Genomic DNA, 22,933 nt, shown 5'->3' with positions numbered 1-22,933 from the left:
CACCTTGATATAAGAATGGGTGGTTCACAGAACTTAATTTTATTTAACTGAAAACAAAAATCTGCTATCTCCTTATGATAAGCTGATTAGATAGACATTCAGAGTGGTGCATTAGGCCAGAAGGTTTAGTATTGATTCAAAAACAAATTCTGAGGAAAGGGTATAACAGCAGATGATACTCTCTCCAGGACTAAACAACAAAATAAACACTTCCGGACACCAGTGAGGCAACTACATTACAGCTCAATATAAGTAAATTCATAATGAAGCTCCTTCCTACTTTCTCCTTCTTCCTCCTCCATCCTTCACATGCTCCTTGCCAGGTGAGCTGTAGTCATTAGTTCACTCTCAACTCCAGACTCACCTGGGCATGGGCTAGGGGTCCCTTTTAAACACTGACCCAGAAGTTTTTTCGGTTGTCATACTGACATAATCCTGAAGCACTTCTGGGTTAGCCTGAAGGCTATCAAAGTATTGAGGCCATTTTGTTGGATGAGCCTCAGGTTGCTCTGCCAACAGGATTACCTTCTTTGAACTACAACACTCTACCATTCCTGCTGGATTCTGCACTTTTCATAGCACAAATTAGCTTCTGCTACCTAGTGTCCAGGAGAACTGTTTTAATATTAAGTATTTCCTCAGTCATCTGCTGTGATGTTTTTCTGTCCTGGGAATGTTCTAGTTGATATTTTGGATGGGGGCTTAGCTTGATGACTAGGTAATGTCGTAACTCACATTTTGGCTGGGATATGAAGCCCTCTGCCATTTCTAGAACCATTATAGTGCTGCTGTGGGTAAATACAATTGCCATATACACTACTATAAGTAATGGTTCTTCAATGGTACATTATGGTTCTTTACAAGGTTGGTTGGTCTCTCATAGCTCCATTGCTTAACAAAATAACCATTTCTTTGCATATGAAGTTGGTTTAATTTGTGGAAAAAAAAACCCAAATCTTTAATGTATGGTAGGCAACCTGGCAGAACACTAACAGATTAAGTAAAGCTGGACTTAGCCTGTGTGATTACATGCAGCAAGAGTCCTTTTAAAATAATGAGCCATTGGTATTTACCATCTTTTCATGGGTATTTATTGTATGGTGCCTGCTATGGATCTAAATAAACAAATGTTCCTTCTGGAACCTTCATGTGGATGGGTCTATTGCTAAAGAAAGATGATCCCCTTATGTCCTCACTCTCAAGAACCACTCTGGCACCGTTATTTAGTAAGTTAGCTTTCAACACTATAGGTATTGGTGTAAGCTTCTTGGCCCTTACCTTGGATTACGCTGGTTTAAATTTGGATTGTTATATTGATGTCCAGTAATTATCACAGCATGTGGCCATGGTTTGAGAGTGGGCATCAGAACATGGCTGTACAAGTGGCCTATGTTTTATATTACATGGGAAAAGAAATATTGGTCAGTTGGTGAAAAATTAATTTGTATCTTTGTGGTTTCCAAACCTGCTCTTTAGCCATTTCGCCATCTCAGCCTAGAAAACAGGAAGGTGTTGTTCTTCTGCTTGTTTAAAAATTAGACAACAGAATATTTTGGTAGTTTTTGTCTGTTCTCTTTATAATTGTTTGGTGACTTGAATCTAATTTTCACAGATCTGCAGTTTTATTCATTTAATGTGTGATTTAACAGCATGACATTTTTGACAATCTGACCAAGCACGGCTTTAATATTAACAAACAAATGACTAGTTGATATACTGCTCTTAAAACTGATCACGAAGTCTTAACAAGCTTATCTCATCAGAGAAATGAGCACACACTGAAAGCATAATGAATGTCCTCTCTCCCAATGACTGTTACACCATCAGTATATTAGAAGTAGTAAGTCATTTTTTCTGCCCACACTGAGTGACACTTGACTGTTTCATTTGTTTATAATTATTTCTACTTAATTGAAAGTGAAAAGTTTTGTAATTGTAATGTTATCTATATTTAGCCGTAAATGTGTGCACTAGAAATGTTTCCATAGCAGCAGCAGCAGGATGATGTCAGTTTTTCTTGAGCAGCACTGAAATTCATCACAGTCTGATTATATGTGGTATGTCGGAGCCAAGCACCACACAAAGGAATGGCCAGCTTTTGTTTTTTTTTTTTTTTTTTTGGTTGTTATTTTTTTAACAAGTGTTATGCTCAACACGAGTCCAGGGCTAATTATCTAAAGATGTCTGGCACTCAATTGTGTGATCTTTATGAGATTAAGCGAGGGCCTGTTGTATTTTTGGATGGATGCAGGAATATGAGGCATACACAGCTGATTTTGAGCCTCACGTGTTTTTTCCAGTCTTGTTTGCCTAGTGGTGGGGTTGGCCGGATGCCCCATTGTGCCTTTTAAAGTTGTTGCATTTGCATCTAACACGTTAAAGGTTTTGTTTTCCTTATTTGTTTGCACAATTTTGCAGAGTTTATCCGCATTACATAGTTGGGTGTGTAGCATTCCTGGAGAAGGAAGGGATTTGTAATTTCTGCCTGTCAAGCACTGTCCCCCACATAAATTTTTTTCAATGTACACGCAGGCATATCCATCTAAAATCTGATTTAAGATACTCCAGATGTGCATCCTTAGTAAGTTTGCATAACATTGTGCATACCTATGTGTTTTTTTATTTTATAAGTACAACTTTTTTAAGACTCTACTGGTTCTTTAAAAAAAAGCTCTTCAACAGAGCTATGGAGCATTAATGGAATCTAGTAAAGGGTAAATCTTAGGTTTCACACAAATTGAACATAACATTCTCAGACCCACTAAATCCAGTTCAGGGTCATAGGGGAGCAGCATTAGACCCAGCATTAGTCCTCCGCACCATCCCATCACTGGGCACACTCACCCATATCCATAGTGGGCCAATTTAGAATTGCTAATTAACTTTGGGAAGTGGAAGAAAAGCCCATGCAGAACATGCAAACTCCTCTTTGACAATAATTAAGCTCAGGATTCAAATCCACAACACTAGATCCATGAAGCAACACACTGTGTTACAATTGTGCCCATTCATGTTAGGAAGTATTCCCACAGAGAATGTTAGCAAGCTGAGTAGCAGATAGTGGTATTTTACAAACGTTCAAATACCAATTCAATGATATTTTGAAAAGGCTAGTCAACTAGGGATTGACAAGCTACATTCTGGTGAAAGGCCTGGTCTCATCAATTTTTTTGAACTCTCGAGTTCAGGAGATTGGGTTTGAATCCTGTGCTTGTAGTTGTCTGGGTGAAATTTAGGTGTTTCTGAGTGTATGAGCTTTTCTCTGTCGACTTTGCTTGTAGTTGAAATTGCCAAGCAACATAAATTGGGAGCCATGGCCAGAGCCAAATTGCATGTGATAGGCATAGAAAAATAAAAAATAGAAAGAATTAAAAAACTGTAAATGAAAGGCAAGGTTTACATCCATGGACCTCCCTCCATTGAGCAAGCAGCAGCAAGCAATCAATTCTACTGCTTCTTCTTCTTCTTCCTCTTCATCCTTGCCACTTTTCTGTGGGGTCCATGAACTTGATCAATCTTCTCCAAACAGCTCGGTCCTGCACCTCCTCACCAGTCAAGTCCTTTTTCTTCAGATCTTCTTTTACTATATCAGTCCACCTACGCTTTGGCCTCCCGTGCTTTCTCTTCTCCTGTACTGTACTGTCCCATTTTTGTTGTACTTCTAATTGTCTCATTTCCTATTCAATCCTTTTTTGTAACTCCACACATCCATCTCATTTCTACCACATCTAACCTCTTCTCCTGCATTCCCTTTACTGCCCATGTCTCAGTTCCATACATCATTACTGGTCTTACCGCTGTCTTAAAAACTGTACCTTTAACCTTCGCCTTAATTCTTAAATCACACTCCACACTGCACTCTATGGTTTATCTCTGCATTTAGTTTTCCATCTCGGCTATCACTGATCCTAGATATTTAAAAGTATCCATTCTTTTCAATAACTCTACTTGTAGGCTAACTTTTAAATCCTGATCATTATTAACCTCATATATTCAGCAAGTGGTCTTCCAACCTGCAAGGAAAACTTGGGGGTTGGTGGCAGGATTGGCACTCCAGCCACTGTAAAAACTTCATGCAGCTTTGAAGTGGCAGACAAGACACCTTTCTGCTCTCCATGGAAGAAACTCTGCTGCAGCTGTTCACAGGAAGGCAGTTCGCATTATGAAGGGGATATGGGAAAGCCCTCAGAAGCCTCATACCTGGAACAGTCGAAACCGCTGGAGAGCAAATGGGGTCAGGCCTGTTGGGGATCGAAACTGGTGTGGTGCTGACGCGTCACCCATTGCACAGCAGCACTAGGATCCCAACTTGAGGTTGCCCATTCAGGTAGGCACATGGAACGTCTTGTCTCTCCAGCATGAAGATCATCTTCGTCTGCTGTCAGAGAAACTTTGTAAACTCTGCATTTCAGTGGTGGCACTCTCTGGCTAGATCTCTATAGGTGGGTACAACTTTTTACTGGGTCTGGTCACTCTGATGTCTGTCGTACTCAGGGAGTAATTGTTGCTGTGGCAGATTGGCTGCTTCCGATGGTGTCCAATGTCACTCCTTTCATCGAACATATTATGAGGCTCAGATTAAGGCACTCTCTGGGTGTCTTGTCTGTTTTCTCAGTGTTATGCTCCATCCATGGTGACTGATGTCTTAGTGAGGGATTTATTCACACTCCTCTGGTAATGGGTGACTTCAATGCGACCACTGGCACTGACTTCAATGCGACCACTGGCACTGACAGGGCTGGCTATGAGGACTGTGTCGGTCCCCATGGGTCTGGCGACCATGGTGAAAGTGGCTCCATGTTCCTTGACCTTGCAAAAGATCAGGGGCTACGGATCGCTGGATTCTGTTTCCAGCACCCTGAGTCGTATTGTTAGGCTTTGTACTCCAATACTGATGGTGCAATGAAGGAGATCAACCACACCCTCATGGGCAGATGCTGGAGGCTCCTACAGAACTGCTGGGTCTACAGAAGTGCCCAGTTTGTGCATTCCAACTACAGACCTGTTGTTGCTACTCTAAATATCAAGCTTAGGTCCAGTAGGCTACCACCTACTAGGAGAATGAGGCTGGATGTGTTTAGTGTTTCTAATGGGTTTGCACACAGTTTGTGTGAAGAACTTGCAGACTTAGGTGTGACTGCTGATACTAATGTGATGTGGGAGACTTTTCTTGACAAGACCCCGAAGGTTGCTATGGGTTGTGTTGATGTTGCTGGTGTTCCCAGAAGGAGGTATTTCATCTCACAGGGCACAATGTATATCATAGAGAGGAGTTGCAGTGCACAACTTGATAGCCACTCCAGTCTGTACCAGGAACTGAGAAGGACAGCTGTGTGGGCTCTGAGAGCAGAAAAGTAGGAATTTGTTAGAGGAATCTGTGAGCAAGTGACACACCATCTATGGTCTAGTGGCACACATCCTGCTTACAGAGGAATCGAAGCATTACGCGGATCCACATCTGTTCCTCAGAGAGTTGCAGTCAGGGCAGGTGATGAAACGGTCCTTACGGATGACACTGCAGTTGTTACCTGCTGGGCTGTCTTCTTTGAGCAGCTGTTTAAAGCTTATCCTCCAGCTAGAGCGATGGACACCTTTGGGTCCACAGTTCTTGAGGCTGATCCTCAAATGAGCTGTGAACCACCCAGTCTCACTGAGATTGCACAGGTGGTAAACCAACTGAGGGTAGGGAAAGCTACAGGGATCTGTGGTATCCATGGTGAACTTCTCCAGGTTAGTGGTAAGGCTGTCCTCCTGGAATTGCAAGTGATCTTTGCTTCCAACTGACTGGAAAACGTGACTTGTCGTCCCTATCTGGAAAGGGAAGATAATCACCTATATTGTGGCAACTACAGGGGGATAACACTGCTCTCTGTGCTGGGTAAAGTCCTCGCTAGGGTCATCCTTAACAGGATCCGTGAAGACCTGCTCGGCTGCCAGCATCCGGAGCAGTCTGATATTACGCCAAAGAAATCTACCATCGACCGCATCCTGGCATTGAGGATTCTCATCAAGCACAAACATGAATATCAGCAGAATTTCTTTGCTGCCCTTGTTGATTTTCGTAAGGCATTCAACTCAGTTGATTGAGCTGCCCTGTGAGACATTCCTGAGACTTCGCAGGATCCCACCCTAAGTTGCTGGATATCATGGCCAGCCTGTACACTGGTACTGTGAGTGCTGTGCAGAGTGGAAACAGAACCTCTGCATTTTTGCCAGTTGATTCTGGAGTTTGTCAGGGGTGTGTTCTTGCTCCTACTATGTTCAATGAATGCATGGTCTGGATGTTGGTCAGGGTCGTGGGTCCAGTGTCTGTGGGGCATCTGTTGGTGAACAGAGATTCAATGATTTTGACTTTGCTAACAATGCTGAGATCTTCACCAAAGTCAATGGAGGCTCTGATTGGGGCTCTCGAGAGACTGAGCGAGGAGTCTGAGTGTCTGGGCTTGCGAGTGTCTTGGATAAAAATGAGATTTGGCTCATAGGATCCTGATTACTGAAGACCCCAGTGTCTGGTCCAGGCCAAGGGGAAACCCACATAACACCTGTATGCAGCAGATAGATAGTCATTTCCAGAGGGTGGGGCTGGATTGCATGTCAGCCTCAGGAGTTGCTGGGAGCCCAAGGTGGTGGGTGCTGCAAAGCGCTGTACCAGTGCATGCTCCCCAACCTGACCTGATATATTTTGTTTGCTTCCTATTTATTTTCAGCGCTCCTTCTTCCAAAGCCCATCTCCATTATTCCAACTTCCTCTCCACTTCCTGTTTTCTGCTGATACACAACGCGATGATCGTTTAGTTACTGTGTTACTTTCTGTCATTATCATGATAAAACCAGTGCCTGAAATTGAAAAAAATAAGTGGCAATACTCCATGTTTTTGTTGGCTTCTTCGTCCTCTTCCTGATACTTTTCCAATTTATACTGTTTTGTAACCGAGTAGGGGGTGGGAGGTGGCATCACCCTTAGACTATCAATCAGAATGGTATTTGTATATTTAGTCAAACAGCAGCCCACTTCAACCGTAATTAATACTCAGAGTATTAAAAGAAGGAAAAAAATCAAGCTATCTCCTTTGCTATGCTGTAATTAGCAAAATGGACCACTTCGATGTACAAATGACTAGTACTGCAAAACCTGTGGTAAACACAAATCACAATAAAACCTCCACCAGCAAACACAGTTAAGATGCTAATAATCGATCTGCTATTGAAACACGTACAGTAAGACTTATTGATTCAAAACATAAATGAATGCTGATAAAATATCCCAGATGTTATTGCAAGGCTTAATGAACTTCCTCACATGGTACTGCCTGTGCCAATGGTGATTTCGTCAAATGCAGTGGGGAAAAAAAAGTGCTTATCCAACACTATTCGGCCAAGTTTATGAATGAGTTAATTTACGTACTGTAAGTCAACTAGATTTGAAACTTTGACCAGTTGTTCTCAACAGTGTTGTCCGTTTATAATATATAATCCAAAAATGTGAGTCAAGTGGTCAGCAAGGTGACTTTTAAATTATGAGGGCCCATACAGGCCATAAATCAGATATTTGTGTGTGTAATGTATTGGTTAACATGTTCACACTATTGGGTTCTGAGTATTTACTATCAGTTTGCATGCTGACCTTATTGGTTTGCATGTGTACAATACTGGTTTCAGTCATATGCTACTAGCCAACTTATAAAGCAATGGTTTTGTGTATGCACTATATTGGCTTCATGCGCATCTTATACTGGTTTCATGTGCGTAATACATCAGTTTCATGTATGATCTCGGTCGGTTTTGTGTATGCACTAGATCGATTACATGTCAGTCATATACTGGTTTAATGTGTGTAATATGCTGGTTTCACAACCATAACATTCTGGTTTTATGTGAATACTATATTGGTTTTGCATATGAAATGTAGTGGTTTTACATACGCACCCTGTTGTAGTTTTGTATGTGAACTCTATCAATTCTGCATGCAAATTATATTGATTGTTCACATGATATTCAGTGGCAATGGGAGGGGCAAGAAGAAGCAACTCAGGGACTGGTAGAATCATTTCAAGAACGTGAAGAGAAACAGATAAGAGATAAAAGTTAAAACACCTTAACATTTACTTTTTCACACATACTTTGTGTAAGGGCTTGGTGTTAATTATTACTGTTTAACAATATTTGCCCTTAAGGCTGAAATAAACAGAAAGTGTAAGTTAAGTACAGCTTCTTATTTGCTCCTAGCTACATTATTTGCTTGCAGTCAGTTACTTATTCACACAGCTTTTGCAAACCAGTTACTTTTTCCATGTTAACATATTCAACATATTCTAATCCTCAGTCTGAAATACTTTAGGTACCACTGTCTTACAGTATATGAATTTTCTTTTGAGTAGATCAATATATTGCTTTTGACATTTTTTAAGGTAATTAAATTTATACACTGCTTAATGTGTAGTTTCTTCTATTACTGAGACTAAATAATGGCTTTCACTATGATTAGGTAAAATGTAATTTTGTGCATCTATAAAGTGTCCCTGGACTTCAGTGAGTGAGGGCAGAAACTGCCCCTTAAAAATGATTCCTTACCCTGCAGTTAATCGTTCCTCCTTTTACTCTCAACTGATGTCACTCATGATTACCGATTAAGATCCCTGGTTTGAAATTTTGGATGACGTATATGTGTACGGCATTATGCAATAAAACCCAGTGTTGCCAGTTCAACTCCCACCTCTGACACACTGTTTGATTGAGTGTAAGTTACTTAACATGTCTGTTGCTCCAATATGGAAAAAGTAAGTCAAGAAATGTACCGTTGTGATCACAGCAATTATGTCAGTATGCTGTGCCTGATCATTCGTGCAGGCCCCACTGTACACTGTTCTGTGTAGTAGATATTTGGCATGATTCAGGGTCACAGTCGAGGTCATCGGGAACTTCATCATTTCTGAGAGGGAATTAGATTTGGTCTTGTGTGTTACAATTGAATAACACAAAAATTAAAGAGGGGGAAGGGCAGGTATACAGTAAGATCATCCATCCATCCATCCATTTTCCAACCCGCTGAATCCGAACACAGGGTCACGGGGGTCTGCTGGAGCCAATCCCAGCCAACACAGGGCACAAGGCAGGAACCAATCCCAGGCAGGGTGCCAACCCACCGCAGGACACACACAAACACACCCACACACCAAGCACACACTAGGGCCAATTTAGAATCACCAATCCACCTAACCTGCATGTCTTTGGACTGTGGGAGGAAACCGGAGCGCCCGGAGGAAACCCACGCAGACACGGGGAAAACATGCAAACTCCGCGCAGGGAGGACCCGGGAAGCGAACCCAGGTCCCTAGGTCTCCCAACTGCGAGGCAGCAGTGCTGCCCACTGCGCCACCGTGCCACCCTACAGTAAGATCAAAAAAATGAAAACTGATACTAATGTTTTAGTCGCTTTGTTACCCAACATTCTCATCATGAAGAGATTGACAATTGTTTGTTTTACTTTGCCATAAAGACATTGCAGAGTGGTGACATTTTGCATCATGGAGGCAATTGAGCCGAGAAATTTTTCTTTTGGATTAACCGGTTAAGACAGTTGCTTTCTGCTTTTCAAACAGGGTGCAGACCCAAATTTGCATCTGAAAACCAAGTGGGGCCAGCCTGTGCCAGGAGCAGCATCCAATAGTAAAGAACCAGTTTCAGGAGTATTCATATAATACAATCCTTTGAGCCATGTTTCTTAAATTAGTATTTCTGCTTAAGTGTAAACCTCAGCACCTTCAGAGCTGTAAGTGAAGGGTTGGTGGGTTCTCAGATCAATCGAGTTCAATTCTGAATTTGTGAATTGACACTAACAAGGAAGAAGCTGGAATGGAGGTGATGTGCTTTGTCCATATTACTTGTGCATTAATACGTGAATTTACCTGTTTTCTTCTGTTCACTTTGTAAAGTGCAATGTGATGCTACTCAAAAAGAAACAGTACTGTAAAATTTTTGGGGTGTTGTACCTTCTGATTTTTCTTTTAATTCTTTATTTTGTACAAATTAATTATTTGCACAATATTCTTATTCTTCAGCCTCATGGTTATATTTTTCACTATCATTTTGATTTTCATGGGTGCCGTACATTGTTATGTCGTCAGGAACAATGTGTTTAAGATGGTGTCCTCTGCCAGCATCCAAACAAATCTTTTGCAGTGTAATTAGAGGTATTATTAGAAGAATTAGGATAGCAACGCTTTTACAAAGGACGTTTGACTTTGATTTTTGATTAATGTCTGCACTTTTATATCGTCGCCCATTTTGAAATTTGAGTTTGTTAAATAATAGCATTAATTTCCTAATCAAAAAAAAATTCCTCCATCTTGGGTAGAACAAGTTAAAATGACAATAATTAGCATATGGTTTAAGTTTGTGAAAGCTGGGAAGTCTCACAGGGAAAACCCTAAAGATTTTTTTCTGAGATATACGGTATGTCCGCCTGTGACTCTGAATTGGATTAAGCAAGTTTGAGAATGATACTGTATATGTGTCATTCTGTAGTGTCAGTCCTGTTTACATCAGGAGTGCCTTTATGATGCAGGCTATGTAAGCTAGGACAAGCCTCCTTGATCTTTTAGCTGCACACTAACAGGTTAAGAGAAAGTGACGTAATGGTTGACTCTGCTTATGTGGACTTATTTGGGACATTGATGGCCACACAGCTCCAAGAGTCTGGGTCTGAGTCCTGTCCCTCTCTCTGTCTGTATGGGGTTTGCACATTCTCACCATGTCTTACCAAGGTTTTCGTCTCGCATCCCAAGGACATGTGTATTATGTTAGTCAGAAGTCCTAAATTAGCCTGGTGTGAGGGTGGGTGGGTTTGGGAACTGACTGTGTTTCCATTAAAGGAACCTAAAATTTAATCAAGTTGATTCTGAAAATAGTGGAATGAATGGTTGAATGAATTTTTATTTAAAGAAACAAATCTGTCTTACTGTAATATATATTGTGGACCACCTGGGGGCATACAGCCGCCCTAACCTGACACAGACAGAAAGACACAAGTTCCAGTCCAACACACACTTTTCTCTGCTCCCCACAGCACAGTACATAAAGCACAGTACAGTCCTCTTTTCCTTCTCTCTTTTCTCTTCCTTTCTCTACCATCCTTCTGCCTCCACTCCCTCTCAGGCAAGCTTCATCCACCTCCTCCCGGCTCTGGCTCCCCGAATGGAGTGATGCAGCTCCTTTTATTCAGATCCTGGGAGTGTTCCAGGTGGCTCATCAAGATTACCTGGAAACACTCCCAGGTGTGGTAGAAGTCCACTATAAAGCTCTGCTGCTCCCCCTGGCAGCCCCCACGGAACCCAGCAGGGCTGCTCAAAATTCCAGCTCCCAGCGTGTCCTGCGGGAGTCCGTGATGCCACAACCAGCAAGGAGGGCTGCCCTCTAGCATCCCAAGGAAGGTGTTGCCTCAGTGATTCTCTCTCCTCCAGTCCTTCCATTCCGTTGGCATCCCGGCCAGGTAATGGCCATGGCCGCCCATCACAATTATTTTTTTTTTTTGCATCCTGCCATGTTTATTTTAGTAAACTCTTAAGTTCACAAGACTGTACTAATTTCTAGCATGTGCTTGTTTAGAGTTATGTGATGAAATTGTCCTTACAGTGGACTCTGCTTTAATAAAGAGACCCAGATACAAATGAACAGGTCAGTGCAGAAGGCCTGATCTATCACTGCCCCTTATACCATCCATCCACTAAGCTGCTTATCAAATTCAGGGTCACAGGGCACCTGCCAATCTTGACAGCACTGGGAACAGGCTAGACCAACCCTGAAAACTGTGCCAGTTCATTGCATGGCATACACTGGCTTGACAATTAACCAGAACCTACTTATTATGAATTGGATGAAAGAAACAGAAGGCTAAACAACCTAATTTATGCTGGTGAAACCAACTGTTAAAATGTATACACATCTATGCTAGCTTTCATGTTTCCGTCCTTATTTTGAATTTGCTTACTCCAATTCAGAGTTGTAGGCAGCAGGAGCATATCTTGGCAGTATTGTACACCAGTCCATCATAGGGCACCCACACAGGTAATAGGCTAATTTAAACTTAGTAATTAACTTTAAATGCACATTTGTGAAGCACATGTGGAAAACTAGAATGCTAAAGAAAAACAGAGTCAGTGGGAAAACATGCCATGTCCACAAAGGCAGTGATCATCCTGGGATTCTAACCAAACTGAATGAAGCTGTGAGATAACAGCACTGTACAGCCATGTCACTCACTGCTAAATTTCATCCTTATGGTTAATTGTTAATTAACAGACTAAATCTGGAAACAGAGCAAGGAACTTAGGAAGTGATCATTAGCTTTTAATTAAGAGTATGGTTAAAGTAAAAGAAGGCCACTAGGAAGACAATTGTTTATCCCTTATTGTAGAGGCTATGTAAGGATAAAGAGCAGATCCATGCAAGGAGGCCACACCTTTACATCATCTGTTTTTCTTCTTCTGTAGGGAAGCCATTTGTCCCCAAACAAACAAAACGTGAGATTCCAAAGGAAGAGCAAATCACCCTGGAACCAGAGTTGGAAGAGGCCCTCGCCAATGCCACTGATGCGGAGATGTGTGATATTGCAGGTAGGCTTCAAAAAGCTCTGAAAAGTGCAGAGTTGACTTTAGATTTTTTTATTTTAGCATTATGTCTTGTTATAACTGACATGATGGAGTTCTTGTGATACAGTTTAAGCTGCATATAAATGTTATGTCAGTTCATTTTATTGTTGTATATATAACTGTCACAGCTTCATAAATTAATTATCCTGTGTAAATGAATGTGCCCTGTGGCATCCCATCTTGAGTTGGTTCCTGCTTTGCACTCATCTTTCCTGGCACAGGCTCCAGTTCTCTATGAATCTGCATTACAGTAAGTGGGTCAGGAATGTTTGGATGAATGCTGAATACCTAAAAATTATATTTAGCCTTTTTATTTTATATGAAGAAGCAACACAAGGATTCAGTTGTTGGCTCTGTTGCTTTACATCTTCACAGTCCTGGGTTCAAGTCCCAGTGTTCGCAGTTCCTATTTAGATTGTATACATTTTCCCTCACCTCCAAAAACATACAGGTTAGGTTTAATTGTGCACCCAGATCAGCCTGATGTCTGAGTTGGCATCTGCCTTGTGTCCAAAACTGCCAGAATGGACTCCAAAACACATGTGTAAAAAAACGGGTTTAGAAAAATATTGCGTATCTTTTGAAACCCACTTATTCCAGTTAAACTTGAGCCTATCTAAGAAGCATTCAACAAAAGTCCTTTGCCAGACGTAGTCACTCACAGTGAGACAAAATAAGTAATGGACAAGGACAAGTGGAGTGAAACTCCAGCGTCTAAAGGTCTTTGGAATTGTGAGGTCACAGTGCTAACTACTGTGCCAGTATCTAGAGAATGAGTTTCATGTATAAAAGGGGGCAGTTTTAGCTGTAAACAAAAAATAATTAAAGTAATTAAATAAACAAAAAATGGTCTCCCTATGTTTACTTTTTCAGGTCCTCCAATTCCTGACTGTAGCTCACCCACTCACTCTACAAAAATACACACAGAGGCATTAACGATAATAGCAGTAAATATCAGGCAGTGTCTGGTACTGCCCAGCATCCCTGCTTGCTGGTCGGTGGGCTGTGTTGGGAGACCGTCAGTTGGAGTCGAGGAGAGGGTTGGGTTTCACAGTGAAAGGAGAGAGCTTTACCAGATTAGCAAGCCCTCCAGAGACAGCAACCCCTGCTCATCACTCTCAACAAGCTTGCCCCGACATTTTATCCAGTTGTCAGTTGGAGCATTATGTCGGGAAGCATAACATGTGGACTTTGGAAATTAAAAGAGGCCACAGAGCAAAATGTGCCTATAAAAATTCTCCATCAGCAGTGTTTCTGATGTCTGCCATTTGCTTCTTGAAGGCTTAAGTTTCCTCCAGACCAATGAAGGAAAAACCTCTTTGGTTCTGAATCACACAAAACTTGGAACTGTGTCAGAATTCTTCTTGCAGCTCTTAGTTGAAGATGGCCTTCAGAAAGATGGATGCATCTGAATGATTTTCTTTTGCCTGTGGCTCTGAATGAACAAAATCCATTTCTTAATTTATTTAACTACCAAACGAAAATGACTGAATAGGTCCAGGAAAGGTCACTCCAGCTAAAGAAATAAAAAAAATGAATTCTACAAAAGCAAAACTCAGACAAACCCCTAAAGAAATGAACCCCCTGACGCACACACTTGTATCCTCAGTGGGTTCAGAGATCTCCAATTCCCATGGCTCAGCAGCATGCAAAGGCCAACTGGCAAACAGCCGACAAAGCTATAAGCGGCTACAAGGTGATGGGCAGAGATCAGTTTACAGTTTACAGAAGCGGAACTGACGAGGTCTGCTGCTTAATGCTGGGTGCACCCGCTCGTCGGCCAAATGTGTTAGCCAGTGCCCACCCGCTCCAGAGGGGATTGCTCACTGTAGTCTCCACTGTGCCGATGTGAGTTGGTCTACTGTCCTGTAACTAGTCTTGGTTTGAGGCCAGGGGAGGGATCTTTCCTTGATAGGATGTTTAGTTCCTGGTATTGCTATACTAGGAGCCTCAGCAGAGTGCTCAGTAAAAGGTTGACTGGCTAGGTCAGAAATAATAATATTTATAACAAGTCATAGATGACACATTGACAAAATACAAGTTTTAATGGCCCAGTATGAGTGAGTGTGGATATATCTGCAAATGTGTGTTATGTTAAACTGGCATACCATCCAAGGCTGACTGCTGATGCTTCCAGGATATGCTCGGGCTACAACCCTGGACACGATAAAATATATTTCATAAATTGATGGGTGATTTAATGCGTAAGTTTATGTGAGTGTCAATGTTTGTGACTGCCCAATGATGGACAGGCATCATTCAGCTTAGTGCCGTGTGCTGCCAGAAGAAGATCCTGCTACCTGTGATGCAAAGACTGGATAAAGTACATTTGCTAAAAGATGGGTGAATTAAACATAAGTATACAAATATAATTAACCATAGAAGCATATGGGCATAAAAGCGTTATCCAATTAATGTGATGCCCTTGGTGTAACAAATATACAGCACATGTTGCAATAGATACAAAACTCTGTGATGATCAGGCTCCCCCTTGTGTTTGTGATTTGTATCAACGTCACACACATTTTGATATCCTGAATTAGGAAGGTGCTTAGAGTGGCCATAAAAAGAAGCTTTTACTATGTCTCTCGGCTGGCTTGGGAACGCCTTGGGATTCCCCCGGAAGAGCTAGAAGAAGTGGCTGGGGAGAGGGAAGTCTGGGTATCTCTGCTCAAGCTGCTGCCCCCGCGACCTGACCTCAGATAAGCGGAAGAGGTTAAGATGGATGGATGGATGGATGGAAGTCCTATAAATGGAAATATGCCTGGTTGTACTCTCCATTATGTTGTTAGCACAATTTTCTTAAATTTATTATTGTTATATGTGTTGAATTAGTACATTGGTCATTCAAACTGAATTTTTCTGTTGTAATATGATCCTTGCATTTGCTGAACATAGACAATTCAATTTTAGGTTCTTTTGGAGCTGAAGCTCATCACAATAGTACAGTGTACAAAGTAGTAGCCCCCTTAGATGGGGTGTCCACCTGTCACACATATACTAAATCAGACCTGACCCATTTACAGCTGTTGAATAACCTAACATATGTGTCCACAACTGTCCACTGTACTATTACGCTCTGTCAATATTTAATCCTTACTTACATGCTGCCCATTTTGCAGTGATTGATGCTTGCAGGAGAAGGAATTGTCCTTTTATTGCAGAGTATCTTAATGGCAGAACATAAAGGAAATATTTTAAAATTAGTGAGGCAGGGACTAAATGGGTGTTGTGCAGAAGATTCACAGAAGATACTGGAAAGTTAATTTAATGACTGGTCAGTACAAATTGTAATAAAAAAATCCCACATTTATTTACTCTCCACAACATGTTTAAGTCAAATTATTACCATCTGCAGCACATTCTTGCCAACTATTTCACATAATGTTACTGCTTGATACTATATATTGTTTGTAGAGGTTGAAGATGAGCCACCAGCCACTATTGGCTATGCCAGGTTTTCAGTTTAGCTCAGCCATATCGACATGCCAGGGGCATCTGTACCAGTGGAATGACAAGACAAAGCAGCAATGTAAATATTATAATTCCATTATCAGTCAAATGAGTACTGTGGAGGTGTACTTAATCTGTGATTTTTAGTTCCTTTCAATCTAAAATATATCTTTTGTTATATCACTGATGCCTTTTTTCAACAGTAATCTAACCCTGACTTCAGAATACACCACCTTTGTGCATCTATTAGTCAGTCACTGCTATGTAACAAGAGCGTAACAGAGGCTTAAAAGATTTTTAAAGCATCAATGACAACATTTTACAACACAGGCTACATAAAGTGCATCAATTACTGTACTCCCTTACTGTTGTGGAGCAAGCATTTAGTGGGACTTCCAATGAATCAGTGACAACACTTGAATAGAGACTATCACTAGAGTATTTTTTTGGCACTGAGTGGTGTGTGACAAAGGCACAGCTAGGAGTAACTAATAGGAACACAATGGCAAGTCTTTAAAGCCTACATTCAAAAACGCTGGCAATAAGTTCTGGGAGCACTGTTATTTTGACTGCAGCAAGAAGGTCACCTGGAAGTGCCTATCAGGATTTTTCTTTTGTATTCTTTCACTATTTGCTTTTAAGATTTCAGAGTTTTCTTAATGCTCATGTTTGACGTGGACATTTCCTGTAATTAGACATTTATGGTATGCCTTTTTGTCTTACAGCTATTCTGGGAATGTATACCCTCATGAGTAACAAACAATATTATGATGCACTCTGCTGTGGAGAAATTGCCAACAAGGAGGGAATTAACAGTAAGTAGCTCTCAGATTCATAACCTGGAAAGATATGATGTGCTCATTTGTAAGACAAAAACAATATGAGGCTTTCACTGACAGTATAAAAAGAGAGTAAACAACTGTTGGACAAAACACATGCATAATTACCAAGTTTTTTGACTAAAGATTATGAATTATCCTTATTATATCTAACTTCCCAAATTTTATTTTAGGTCACATTTCATTGTTTTCATGCTATTCTGTGGTTTCCAGCTTTTAAGACTAAGTAAATGTTTACTTTGGATCCTTTTGTTTTTCCTTAGATCTAGTCCATTGTACAAAGTAAAATACTGAAATTTTGGAAAAGTGTTACTTTTGTGCAAACCATTAAGCATTAGTTTTCACTTTTAATTACACTACAGTAAAAAAACTGTCAGGTACATTTAGCATATATATATATATATATATGCTGGTCATAAAATTAGAATATCATGACAAAGTTGATTTATTTCAGTAATTCCATTCAAAAAGTGAAACTTGTATATTAGATTCATTCATTACACACAGACTGATGTATTTCAAATGTTTATTTCTTTTAATGTTGATGATTATAACTGACAACTAATGAAAGTCCCAAATTCAGTATCTCGGAAAATTAGAATATTGTGAAAAAGTTCAATATTGAAGACACCTGGTGCCACACTCTAATCAGCTAATTAACTCAAAACACCTGCAAAAGCCTTTAAATGGTCTCTCAGTCTAGTTCTGTAGGCTACACAATCATGGGGAAGACTGCTGACTTGACAGTTGTCCAAAAGACGACCATTGACACCTTGCACAAGGAGGGCAAGACACAAAAGGTCATTGCTAAAGAGGCTGGCTGTTCACAGAGCTCTGTGTCCAAGCACATTAATAGAGAGGCGAAGGGAAGGACAAGATGTGGTAGAAAAAAGTGTACAAGCAATAGGGATAACCGCACCCTGGAGAGGATTGTGAAACAAAACCCATTCAAAAACATGGGGGAGATTCGCAAAGAGTGGACTGCAGCTGGAGTCAGTGCTTCAAGAACCACCAAGCACAGACATATGCAAGACATGGGTTTCAGCTGTCACATTCCTTTTGTCAAGCCACTCTTGAACAAGAGACAGCGTCAGAAGTGTCTCGCCTGGGCTAAAGACAAAAAGGACTGGACTGCTGCTTTTTGATGAAAGTAAATTTAGCATTTCCTTTGGAAATCAAGGTCCCAGAGTCTGGAGGAAGAGAGGAGAGGCACAGAATCCATGTTGCGTCAGGTCCAGTGTAAAGTTTCCACAGTCAGTGATGGTTTGGGGTGCCATGTCATCTGCTGCTGTTGGTCCATTGTGTTTTCTGAGGTCCAAGGTCAATGCAGCCGTCTACCAGGAAGTTTTAGAGCACTTCATGCTTCCTGCTGCTGACGAACTTTATGGAGATGCAGATTTCATTTTCCAACAGGACCTGGCACCTGCACACAGTGCCAAAGCTACCAGTACCTGGTTTAAGGACACTGGTATCCCTGTTCTTGATTGGCCAGCAAACTCGCCTGACCTTAACCCCATAGGAAATCTATGGGGTATTGTGAAGAGGGAGATGCAATACACCAGACCCAACAATTCAGAAGAGCTGAAGGCCACTATCAGAGCAACATGAGCTCTCATAATACCTGAGCAGTGCCACAGACTGATCGACTCCATGCCACGCCGCATTGCTGCTGTAATCCAGGCCAAAGGAGCCCCAACTAAATATTGAGTGCTGTACATGCTCATACTTTTCATGTTCATACCTTTCAGTTGGCCAACATTTCTAAAAATCCTTTTTTTGCATTGGTCTTAACTGATATTCTAATTTTCCGAGATAATGAATTTGGGACTTTCATTAGTTGTCAGTTATAATCATCAACATTAAAAGAAATAAACATTTGAAATACATCAGTCTGTGTGTAATGAATGAATCTAATATACAAGTTTCACTTTTTGAATGGAATTACTGAAATAAATCAACTTTCACATGATATTCTAATTTTATGACCAGCACCTGTATATATATTTATAGTAAACAATTTTCTATGTAATTACATTTATTTAGATCTTTATTAACATCATGGTTTGTTAAAAAATGCATTGGTCCATTTTAATTTTGTATAGCACCTTTCACAGAGTAGCTATAAAACTGCAATAATATACTAGAAATAAGCTAAAAGTCATTTGATTATTTGATGTATGCATATGAGCTATTCATAGCTCTGTTGACAGACAGAATACAGTTTATTCTTAATTCAGAAAATGTCATCTGTTAGAATGTATTAAATTTACTGTTACTGTTTTTTTTCTGTTAGTTTATTTGTATTTATTGTTCTATCATACACAGGCATCTTTGTAAGTATTAATATTTGCATTTCATCCTTGTGCAATATGTATATGAATATGCGCCTATCTCATATGCCTAATGCATGTTCGTATGAAATACATGTGACTATGCAAGCTGCAAAATAAGAGACCCTGTATACTATCCAGACTGAATGAAAATTCTGTTTCTTTTTTGAAAATGGTCTGTTACTGTCTGTTTCTCTATCTATCTCTGCTCTGAGACACATTCAGTTCAGATTTACTGTTACTGCTAAGTGACTGACATGATGGCACAGCAGTTAGCTCTGCTCCATCATGGATCCAGCATCTTGGATGCAAATCCCATGCCTGGTCATTTTCCATGTGGAGTTTGCACTTTCTCTTTATGTCAATATGGTGGTTCTTGGCAATTTGCAAAGATGTGCAGGTTAAGGTTAGTTGGTAATTCCAAACCAGCTCTGTGTGATTGTGGATATGTGCAGCAGTGGATACCAGCTCTGGACTACTATCCTGTTCAAGGCTGTTCTTTGCCTTCTGCCTAGTGCTACAGGGATAGACTCCATCCACCCTTAACTCTGAATTGTGCAGGTTTGAGAATGTTATATTATAAAAATGTAATAATACAAAAATACAAAATGTAAAAATACATAAATACTTATGTTAAGTATTAATGTTAAATATACACACAGATAGTAGTGCTTAAGCATAAATAGATCACTGAATTTTAATAATTTTAATTAGTAGAGAGTAATTTAATACGGCATACCATAAGGTAAGGTAAATTTTCCATGAGAGAAGAGGAGAGGAAAAGAAAGAAAAACTCCAGGCCATAGTCCTTTGGAAAAGGTAAATCATAATTGATCACACTTTTGCCCTCTGGCCTGCTAGTCCCACCATTGACTAGAAACTAGTGTCCATGATTGTGGTTAAATCACGAGATTATCTGAGGCAACGTCTATCACTCTGATGTCCTTTTTCCAAGTCCAGGAAGATCAGCTTTGTCAAAGTAATAATGCTGCCAAGCACCATAGCAGGATAACAACAACTAGAAAAAGAGAAAGGGAATCTGAATTCGTAACAGCCACACTTGCTGCCTAAAGCATTAGCAGAAATTGTTGCATTATGAACAGCTGTAAAGTATTTAATACCCTAAAAGTAATACTATATTTAATGAAGTCACTTTTCTAGGTAGCTGTTAGTAAAATCCACATACATATTCATTAAATACATTTACAACATAGCTAATGGATCCTACAAGTTGTAACTACTGGTGGCATTCAGCAAACCAGGAGACATGACTCATAAACACTTTTCAATCTAGACATGCTTGCTTCTTTTTTAAAAGTGTGGTACGTAATTTTTTTATCCCCTGAATTTGATCTGTTATCCTGGACAGTACTATGTCTTCTCTAGGGCACTTGATCTCTTTCTCTAATATTGCAAACAGGAAAATAGTCATTGGCGTTCCTCCTTCTGATTATTTAAACCCTCAAAGAGTTGTCTTCATCATTTTACAGTGACGTTTTTGGATAGTGATCTGGTTGTGTCCTGGGGCCTCATGTATAAACGGTGCGTACGCACAGAAATGTTGCGTACGAACCTTTCCACGCTCAAATCGCGATGTATAAAACCTAAACTTGGCGTAAAGCCACGCACATTTCCACGGTAACTCATTCCTTGGCGTACGCAATTTATCCGCCCGGTTTTGCAGACTGGCGGCACCCAGCGTCAAAGCAGTGCTACTGTTCCTGTGTGGTTACCCTTTCTTAGATCCACATCCACGGCGGCGGCTTTATCAAATACACTGAAATTAACCGCATATCGTTCATAAATTTAATGCATCTGATTGTAATTAACCTGTAACAATATAATGGTCCATAGAATGGTCAAACTACTGTTCCTGTGTGCTCATCCTTTCTTTCTTAGCTCCACATTCCTGACGCGGCTTTATAAATACACTGAAATTAACTGCATATTGTTTATTAGTGTAATGCATCTGATTGTAATTAACCTGCTGCAATATAATGGGCCAGGGAATAGCCATAGTATTCCAAATACCAGAACTGCTTTAGTGTTGTTACTGTCACTGCACCTTCTTGTTCTTCTTTTTGCTGTTCCCGTTAAGGGTTGCCACTGCGGATCATCTTTTTCCATATTACTCTTACTGCACCACTCGGAATATTTATATCACTGTATCTGAGTGTGAATCACAGCAGCAGATGATCTGAAAGAGAATTATCGGTATACAGTTTCAAGTACACACTACCTCAACCACGGCAAAAAGCGTCAAACCCTTTCCTGTACGGACCTCACGTTTCAGAAACAGTTTCATCCCAAGAACTATAAACGCACTCAATCACCTCACTGTAAACTTGCACTACAGTTATAATATTGCACAACCTGCGCTACTTTATAAAGCGCGTATGATGACAATATCATTTTTAAGATGAAATGCAGCAACATATGTTGCTTATAGTATACAGATAAAACTTTAACTTCATTTAAATAATCTGTATTGCTAATAATTAAACATGTGAGGACACGGTGCCGCAGCGTATAGCTAGTTCAAGGATAGCTCCTGCCTTGCGCTGTATTATTGCTGGTGCTGACACGACACTGGAAGGATAGACGAATAGAATAATTAAACATGTACTACGAAGATATTTCAATGTTCCTTAAAAGTTTTGAAGAATCGGCGTTCTAAGCTTACAAATGGCTTAACGTCTATTACAGAGCTGATTGTGTGGCGATTGGAGAAAGAAAAGTATGGACAGGAATTGGAGGTTAGTACGTTTGAAAGAGACAGTACTTCTGTAATAAATTATTTCATCGAAGGTCGCACATGGTGCAGCAAGCCTCTTGCGTGAGATATGAACAATCACTGCGCCACCGTGTTCCCATGTTTAATAACATGCTTTCATTCCTATCATCATGCAAATGATATCACGTATACATCTCAGTATTTTAATTATTCAGAGAGCTGTAATATCTTGAATGTAATGGATTCTGTGTCCTGTCGGAGAAAGAGAAAAAACGGAAGCACGTAGTGATTCACACACATAGAGCACATAGAAGATCAAACACAGAAAAAAGCATTTAACATGCTACTTGAGAAACTAGTAAAATAAACGATTTTAAGATGAAGTTTATGATGTTCTAATTTAATGGCAAAATAAACTACGTGATTAAAGTGGAAATTTCGAGATTAAAGTTGACATTTCGTGCTTTTTTCCCACTGTGTGCCTATGTTTTTTGTTTGTACCATAATAAGCTATCATATGACACTCAGACGGTGGGCTACAACTCGCCTTTTCACAGCGACTTTGATATGTGATTTCTTTTTTATTTCGGGCACTGTGCGACTTTGTGAATTTGATCTTTCGACTTTTTCCGACACTCTGTCACTCGATCAACTTTCTTTTGTTGATTATACCACTGTTTAAACCAACAAATAGTACGTTTTTCCTTTGCCTCCACTTGGTATTCGCTGAAATTCTTATATTTTCCCCTGTGCTTTTCCCATTGTCTTTTCACAGAAGGCTATTTATATTGATTTGCATATTCAAAGAGGCGTAATTCTGGGAGGAGTTGGGGCGGGACAGAAGGCGCGTGCACGTGCGTTACTTTTCACACTGATCGGGATTTATGTAGTGGAAGAACGTGAAAGTATGCGTGCGCACAGATTCCTGCA

The 22,933-nt window shown here is 40.3% G+C and overlaps 1 protein-coding gene across 1 annotated transcript in view; it reads left to right on the top strand.

Annotated features, from left to right (window-relative positions):
* Positions 1-22,933, top strand: part of tmod4 (tropomodulin 4 (muscle)) — a 106,296-nt gene that overhangs the window by 63,219 nt on the left and 20,144 nt on the right. The window contains exons 4-5 of the mRNA XM_051923660.1: positions 12,489-12,611; positions 16,826-16,915. Of these exons, the coding sequence (XP_051779620.1) occupies positions 12,489-12,611; positions 16,826-16,915 (213 nt within the window). The remainder of the gene's footprint in view (positions 1-12,488; positions 12,612-16,825; positions 16,916-22,933) is intronic.

The sequence above is a fragment of the Erpetoichthys calabaricus genome, chromosome 2 (genome assembly GCF_900747795.2).
Source record: "Erpetoichthys calabaricus chromosome 2, fErpCal1.3, whole genome shotgun sequence".
In the NCBI taxonomy this organism is placed as follows: Eukaryota; Metazoa; Chordata; class Cladistia; order Polypteriformes; family Polypteridae; genus Erpetoichthys; species Erpetoichthys calabaricus.
Note: the sequence above shows the minus strand (reverse complement) of the source record. Positions and strands in the feature narration are given on the sequence as shown.